An 8,421-nucleotide genomic window follows, 5' to 3' on the forward strand; every position below is an offset into this window, starting at 1 on the left:
ACAGCTAAATAAAACGTTCATGCATATAATTAATCTAAGATCATGATGTGTTTCAAGGTACAATGCTTACCACAGAAACCTCAATTAAACAAAATGCTGAGGGCCTTTCACATCGTAACTGCAATTGCAGTTTTATCATCTTTAACCCTTGCAAACTCAGCATCATCCAATCCTTTCTAAGTCCTGCAACTTCTCCAGGCACTTTTGATCCAATGTCCTTGTTTAGTTTACAACTTCACTGCTGAAGACATCTGATCAAGGGAGTTCTGTGTCTTTTGCATAGCTTTGAACTTGGCTGCTGAAGACACTTTACTAGGAGAGTAAAAGAATACATAGTTTTTACATGTTGCAATTCACAACAAATCCTCATTCAATATTATGTACGGAGGGAAACAACCAGAACTGGGAATCAGAAATATGTGTCCAGGTACATAAAATTACTTGCTCCACTCGCAATACAAATAAGAAAAGAAAAACAAACAACATTGATGGTTCATATTATCAAGCATCACCCCCAGCAATAGTTTTTAGATATATATATTTTTTGCAAATTAATAGTTTTTAGATATATAAATAAGGAAATCTAGAAATTAATATCCATACTTACATCTGATCTTTTGGCCAACAGAATTTGACTTCCAAACCAATTGAATTCTCACCATATTCTATAGAAACAGAGGCCTGGCAAAGAATTATTAGCAGAGCAAGAAATTAATGGTCCTTAACCTAACAAGAAGAAAATACAGAACAATTCCTTCATACATTTTAAGACAAGAATGCAAAGAGAAATAGCAAAGCTAAAGGACACAGGTTTGAAGGCAATCAAAACGATGATGTTGAATATGTATAAAGGGTGGAACTAAATAAAATGCTCATAATAATTCATAAATAACATCAATACGATTCCTTTAATTAAACAATCTAGAAAAACATAATCAACAATCAAGAACATCAACTAAACAGCTAAATGGCAAAGTGCATTGCCGTCATTTCTGGTTGAAGATTTTGTTCCATCCTTCTCAGAAATACATTTTCCTGAGCTACCATTTTCTTCAGTTCCAGCTTCTTTGAAGACAACCAATCACCATTTTTACTGCTGGCATTTAACGTCCGTAATGACAGCTTTAGCGATCTTGCCTTTGAGGCAGTTGCAGTGCCATTTTCTTTCCCAGTTTCAACTACTTCTGCCTGAGTTGTATCCTCCTTTGAAATCAGAGCAGTCATCTTTTCCCCACAAGCATTTATTTTGTTTTGCTTCTGAATCACTTGTTCCTTCAGATGCCTTTCTGAAGGCATCATCAACTACAGGAATGATCTCCTTAATCATGCTGTCCTCCCTCTGGGGCTGAGCATCAGCGACACTCCCTCTAGGTATTGAGGAAGTCAGTCAGTTCATCCTCCTTTGCTTTACGTGAGGAAGGTCAAAATATTGTCTCTTTATGATTTTGCAAGTATACAGCCCCATCATTGGACAGGTCCTCATGCAATGAACCAGGGGCATCCCTGCTGTCCTTCTTATGGTCTGACATGGTCTCAACTTCCTTCTCATAAACATACAAATTTTCAGAAGGTTCTGTAGATTCCAAAGACAGTCCAATACCTATCTCTTTCTTATTTTGAAAGGGCACAGCCGCATAAATGGGAAGGTCCTCATGTGATGCACCAGGGCAATCCTTGCTGTCCTTGTTACGGTCTGGCAGCGTCTCAACTTCCTTCTGACAAATATACAAAATTTCAGAAGGTTTTGTAGATTCCAAATTAGAAGGTTAAATACCTGTCTCTTTTTTATTCTGCAAGGATGCAGTCCCATCAATGGACAGGTGCTCAAGTGACAAACCAGGGAGATCCTTGCTCTTATCATGGTCTGGCACATTCTCAAATTCCTTCTCATTAATATACAAATTTTTCAAAGGTTCTGTAGATAGCAAATTAGGTTTGTCAATCTGTTCTTAGTATCTAACTTACATTCAAAATTGACCACCTTCTCAGTTCCCAAATCATCTGGTTCAACAACAATTGTATCAACATTTTTGGGCTTATCAGCTCTTTCTTCCTTAAGGGCAGTTTAAATCTGCCAATGAGTCATCATTCCTGATCTGAATAACAACACAACTAATAACCAACTTCGGACATTTATCATTTGCAAGATTAACTTGTTTAGTGGAACCTGCTTCTTTAGGAATTCCTTTATCCTCCTGGCAAAGAATATAATCATTTATAAGTCTTAAACTCTAAGAAAATAATCCCTGCAAAACAGAAGTAGATAGATAGGTAATAGAGACCTAAATAGACAGATAGTTAACAATAACAAAATGTGCTGGGCTGCCCTTATTCAAAGATGACCCTCTAGGCTTGTCATTAGCCTACAGCGATTTAATGAAGGTATAAAATAAAGAGACCAAATCTGCTCAAAAGCCATTGCAAAGTATCAGCAATTGTGTCCCCACCAGCCAACATATGATGTTTTGAGTGAACAACATGCACAAGGGAATAAAACAAAGCTTTGAAACTTGGAAAATTAAGTAGTGCAAAATTATTTGTCACCCCTGAAGAGCACACATGCTTACAGAACCGCTGCACTAAGTGATTAGAGTCCTCAAAAAGAAAAGAGATGCATTAGATACCACTGAGATGCTTACTTTATGGTCATTAGTAGTGGCATCATTCTGCTCAACAGCTCCAGATGCCTCTTGGCATGTAGGAGCAATCATATTACTATAACAAGTAAGATTGGGAAGAGTAACTCCATAGAGATGTTTTCACTTTCTTTCAGGACATGGATCATAATCATCTCCATGCATGAAAAGACATTCTCCAGGTGATAATCCCTGAAAAACAAACAACAAAACACCAGAACATATGATTTTGCTTTTTTAATAAATACAACAACAACCAAGCCTTTCTTGCTATGTTGGATTGACTATAAGTTTCTATTATGTTCTCTAGGGAATTTTGGGATGGGTATTACAAATAAAGGTTAACAAGAGAACGCAATTCTCAGAAGATGTTAGTACCTCACTGCTTTATAGAAATTGTGGAACATTTCAATGATGACTGCATCACAATCAAGATCCAGCATCACTGAACATAACCTGACCCTGGCAAGAATTTCAAGACTCGAGGTCCTCTTAATGTATGAGCGGCTGGACTTGTCAAACAAATATTTCAATGATGATACAATCAGTTTCAATACCTCCTAAACACACATTAATATGAACACACACATCATGTAAAGAGAACATGGATTACAAATGGCCGACTGAAATTTGGCAAAGCATCGAAAACGAATTCATGGAATTAAGGCACCTTCATTTGATTATCGTCACAAGGAGCACCTGTTGCAGTTATTCGGGTTAATTCGGTGATGCGAAAAGAACCTGCAACTTTGACATCCTCATTTGAATTCCTGAAAAGGGGGTTTGCAGCCAATGCCTTCATTAATACGGAAAGGGCATTTTGCATTGATTTGCTCGGCAATTGCTCCACCGTCGAAAGACAATTCTCAACTTGCTTATTTGTGCAGGGAAACCTTTAAATATAAAAAAATTTAAACAGTGATCAAAGAAAGGGAAAAGAAAAAAAGGCAACTTTTTGAATACGAAATGAAATATAAAAGCTCATTTCAAGCAGAGAAAAGATAATATTGAAGAAGATGGAATTAAGGGCTTACAGTGGAGCAGAGGGAGGAGGTGATCGGCAGATAAAGAAGGAGGGTGCATGAGTTTGTTTCCCGTTTATACTAAATGTAATTCCAATTGTGGATTATCACTATCAGAGGCGGCTGCCATGGCTGGCTATTCTTCCTCTGCAAAATTGTCTCTAAAATGTCCCTCAAGTTTTTGCACTATTTAAACCCTAAAAACCCCGCGCCAAAAACCATGGCTCAGATTTCGAGAGAGGGGGGAGAGAGAGTGTGTCGGAGAGGAATTGACCGCTACAATTGGCTATGGACCGGGGCAATTACATGCACAGTGACTTTTCTAATAAACATTAAAGTTGTGGGATCCTAAATTATAGAACTGAGAAATTGAGATTCTTGCTTCTAAGATTTGAATTACAAATTTAAAAGTTGTCTAAAGAACTATAGTTTGCTAGTCAAACTTGTTTTCTATGTTCTTCTTGCGAGACAATTAGATCGAAAACTCGTTAAATTCAATGATGAATCTTAATCTCATCATCCTCTTCCCCCAAAATTCTTTTCCAAAACCAATGCTCCTTCCACACTTTTTCCATCTGTTCAATTGGCACATTCTTAGTCTCTGGCAACAAAAAGTACACAAATGCAGTCATCACCACCACCCATCCGCCAAAAAAGAAGAAAATCCCTGCCTTGAAGTGGCAAAGCATGCTTAGGAAAGTTTGTGCAACAACGAAAGTGAACACAAAGCTTACTGCCACCGTAATACTTTGCCCGGCTGATCGAATCTCTAGCTGATAGATTTCACTTGGAACCAACCATCCCAATGGACCCCAAGACCATCCAAACCCAGCAACATATATACATATCAAGAATATAACTAAATAAGCATACCCTTTGCTCACAGTGCCATGATCCCCTAGCTGAGCTGCCATGATTCCCCCAACAAGCATCTGTGACACAAACATTTGGATTCCACCAACCATGAACAAAGCTCTTCGCCCGAATTTATCTACTATAAGCATTGATATGAATGTAGAACCTGCTCCCACAACCCCGGTTACCACAGAGGACAAGAGGGAAGCGCTTTCACCTATTCCGATTGTCCTGAATAGAATTGGAGCATAAAATGCAATGACATTGATGCCTGTCACTTGTTGGAAAAAGGGTATGGCTATTGCCATTACTAGTTGAGGCCTATACTTTCTTTGTATGATTTTCTTGATTGGATGGTTGATGCTTTTAGCGACTAAGCTTGCTTTGATGAGATCATCGAGTTCTGCTTGGACATCGCTGGTGCCTCGTATTCGCTGCAGCAAAGTTTTAGCCTTGTCATGATCACTGCTATTCTGGATTAGACTGTTGGGTGTTTCCGGAAGGAAAATTGCGCCTAGTGTTAGGATTGAGGCTGGAACTGCTGCCATAGCTAAGGAAATACGCCAGCCCCAACCACCTTCGATCTTTTCGGTGCCAAAATTAATAAGGTTGGCAACCAGTGCTCCTATGCCAATACTGAACTGGAAGCCATTGTTGATTGCTCCCCTGTACCTAGGTGGTGCCATTTCGGAGAGATACAGAGGGACTGACTGCAGGGCAAATAAAGAAAATTGGAGAATAATGTATCGTTCAACAATTAAAGATCATGCAGAAAAAAGGCTTCAACATTCCAGTGGAATTTGCTTAAGCATGTACCTGGTTTGCAAATCCAACCCCGATCCCAAGCAAGATACGACCAAATATGAGCATGTAAACGTTGAGAGCTGCACCACCAAGGGCTGAACCAGCAAGGAATGCAGCACCTCCTGCCAGGATTGATGGCTTGCGACCAAAAGCTTTTGTAACTGATGAGGCTAAGAAAGTAGCGAAAAGTCCAGCTACGTATAGTGAAGAGGTAAATGAGGTTAACAGTTGGCTATCAAATTTGCAATAGTTGCTGATTTTGGCGTCTTCCTTCATCTTTCTATATACGTCCGGGAAGAACTTCTTGAGAAAGGGCTCCATAGATGTCACTCCACCTTCACATAGTCAATGAGATCATTAGGAGTAATTTTTTTCCCTTTTTTTGGAAAAAAAAAGTAAGAAAAAAGAAAAAAAATAGAAAACCAAATACAAATAGCAAAAAGTAAAAAACAAAAGTATTAACCAAATAGAGCCTAGAACTTTTGTTAAGAATTACTAACAAGAAGACATCAAGGTTCTATGGCAATTGGCATGTAGTTGACTCCTTGTTTTGGACAAATTGAGCCAATATATTGTTATAATCAGCTCGCTTCTCTTGTTTTTTGGCAGAATAAAACTTGTCAAGTTGATATAATAGGATTTAGTTACATACTTTTGCATGAATAATTGATTGTCTGCTATATAAGTTGACTCCTATTGACTTCAATCAAGAATTGAAGGGCTGCAGATATCTTGGAAATCAATTATCCCAAAAAGAATGCTTATGACCTAGAACTTTTTACAGCAACCCTTTTCTCTTCTGGTTATTTTCCTTTTTTTTTTTTGAACAATTTTGGATTGGACCACCTTTTTTAGTCCTGCCTGAATTTAGATGCTTTTAAAAGAAGCCCATACAAGCTGCTGATTGTTGTCAATAAAAGACTACAGCCATTTTATAACCATGTGATGACAGAGATATATGCATATGCAATGATGAGGCTTGATAATCTTGTGGAACGGATTAAGCAGACATGGTGGCATAATTAGGCACATTGCAAGTTTGTCAACTGCTAAAATCCATTGGACTTATGACAAGAGAAGGTGGAATGGCATAGACTAACATGGTTTCAGCATCATTACACCAGACATACTTTTAACAGTGTCCCTACCTAGTCCTTACTTTGGCTGGCCTGGCCAGATTGCAAAGTTGTGGTGTTGCTATTACAATCACATCCTGTGCACATTGCATTATTAGTGATGAGGAAACTGGTGATCATTTTTCTTTTCTTGCCCATAATCCAAAGGAGTTCAGGAAATAACTAATCAAGAATCTCAATTGCAGAAGACAGGTTGTGATTGGGATTCTAAGGTCCAGAGGGCTCAGAGTTTCCAAGACTAAGGAAAAGTCATTTGCAGTTCTAAGTCTGAAGCTAACTTGCTTAGCTTACATCTAAGCAATATGGAGGGAAAGGATGTAGGAAGTTTGACAAAGCCTCTCAGCCTTTAGTTCTACAGTGAAATACTTGGTTGACACTGTTAATCTCAAGCTTAGTTCCTGCAAAATGCACTAACGTAGGTAACCACCTAGTCAATAAGCTGCTTTGCCGAGGATGGTCTGACAGAGAGGTTTATTGTTGGGATAAATATATATCGCAACTAAGCAGCCAAGAGACTGTCGCTAGAGAGCTTTCACACTGAGTTTACTTTTCATGCTGGTTAGTGATCATATCTCATAAACCATAATTAATTGGAAAAGGGTAGCATGAAAAGATTTTCAGCTTAAAACTAGATTAACAATTTTGCTGGTTAAGGCAAAGAAGAAAGATAACAGCATACAAATAATTTGGTTGAGAGTTGAGACAAACCTGAAATTCCAATATCATAGCCAAAGATGACTCCTCCCATGGCGGCCATCATACATGACAGCACAACGAACAAGGTCATCCTACCATTGTATTGCCCACCTTCATCTGTAATTGCTAAAGCAACTGCCATGGCTTCACCCACAGCTGTGCTTGGGAGAGAAGAGTATGTTTCAAAGCTGTAGACAATGGAATGATATGATTAGAGCGGTATTAATTGACTTGAAGATCTCATTGACTCATTGGTATCAAGGAGAAGACAAGAGTTTCATCACTTGTTATTTGTATTTTGCTGGAGCATGTGAGGTTTGAACTTTGAACTGGATCCTAGAAACTTTGGAGCCATGTGGACTTCACTGTCAGTACATGATAAATTATAAATTACGGAATCAGGCATAAAAAAACTTATACATCTTGCTTGCTCTATCGAAAAGGCAAAGAGAAACCTCCAGGAAGAATCCCTCAATTATTGGATGGCACTCGTTCATTTTGTTACTCCTTTGCAAAAGCTTTGGTTAGCAGAATTTTGACTCTCTGGGTGTTGACCAGCAACAGTTGTACCTCCGACCTGTTTAATCGATAATGTTTTGTCTGTCCGTCCTGAAGCTCTGACTTCCAGCTTTACCGCACAATCACCCCGCCTTGCATGCAAAGCAAATACGGACCAAAATTATTCTGTAAATATTATGTCCCAAATGAAATTGGAAACATTTCTCATTTCCTACTTGACACCTTTGTAATGATCATGCCAAAGCTCCTTTCCTTTTTCTTCCGGATTTATTACCTTTAAAGTCTAGGAATATCAAGCTAAATAAAGAAAAATATTTCTTTAATATTAATATAAACATAATTTTTTGTACTTAAGTGTGTATTAATATAAACACAATCATATAAAAAAATTTGTAATTGATTCATCATCATTTGATAATTAAATTTATGTCATGTAATTAAGTAATTATTTATATTTGACAATATTAAATAATATTCTTTTTTTTGGATAATTACTATTTTCATAAAATAAATAATCTAATTAAACTAGGTTTAAAATTTCAACAAGGCTTATAATGAATGGACTAAACAAAACCCTCCCTCAAGGCATTGCAATAACTGGGTCATATGTAAGCCCAATGCATATTTGGGCATAGCCTCTGTTATCCGCTAGCAGGAATATGCTGCTAACCTTAATAGTAGGAATATCAACGTCTAATTTAAGGAAACCAACCCATTTAACTTGCAAGCTTATATACGGTTCAAAACTTAAAT

General features: G+C 37.8%; 1 protein-coding gene across 4 annotated transcripts; it reads right to left on the bottom strand.

Moving 5' to 3' along the window:
- Positions 857-7,823, bottom strand: LOC18605316 (hexose carrier protein HEX6). 4 transcript variants are annotated; one of them, XM_018117684.1, is made up of 8 exons: positions 7,605-7,823; positions 7,434-7,514; positions 7,162-7,337; positions 5,330-5,652; positions 3,671-5,223; positions 3,015-3,529; positions 2,640-2,828; positions 857-2,195 (listed from the first exon to the last, which is right to left on the bottom strand). In XM_018117684.1, the coding sequence occupies exons 2-5, from the start codon at positions 7,502-7,504 to the stop codon at positions 4,153-4,155; spliced, it is 1,641 nt and encodes a 546-aa protein (XP_017973173.1). In that variant the 5' UTR covers positions 7,505-7,514; positions 7,605-7,823; the 3' UTR covers positions 857-2,195; positions 2,640-2,828; positions 3,015-3,529; positions 3,671-4,152. The 4 variants fall into 4 exon arrangements, with proteins under 4 accessions (XP_017973173.1, XP_017973172.1, XP_017973171.1 ...); XM_018117683.1 differs by having other exon boundaries at positions 3,015-3,143; positions 3,307-3,529; positions 7,434-7,823; XM_018117682.1 differs by having other exon boundaries at positions 7,434-7,823.

The sequence above is a fragment of the Theobroma cacao genome, chromosome 3 (assembly GCF_000208745.1).
Source record: "Theobroma cacao cultivar B97-61/B2 chromosome 3, Criollo_cocoa_genome_V2, whole genome shotgun sequence".
Classification (NCBI taxonomy): Eukaryota; Viridiplantae; Streptophyta; class Magnoliopsida; order Malvales; family Malvaceae; genus Theobroma; species Theobroma cacao.

Excerpts from the sequence above, each read along its gene's own strand:
- LOC18605316 (XM_018117683.1), bottom strand. The coding sequence starts at position 7,555 with ATGCCTGATTCCGTAATTTATAATTTATCATGTACTGACAGTGAAGTC. Across the intron at positions 5,653-7,161 it reads CTATGATATTGGAATTTCAG|GTGGAGTGACATCTATGGAG; the intron begins GTTTGTCTCAAC and ends GACTATGTGAAG. Across the intron at positions 5,224-5,329 it reads GGGTTGGATTTGCAAACCAG|TCAGTCCCTCTGTATCTCTC; the intron begins GTACATGCTTAA and ends TTTGCCCTGCAG.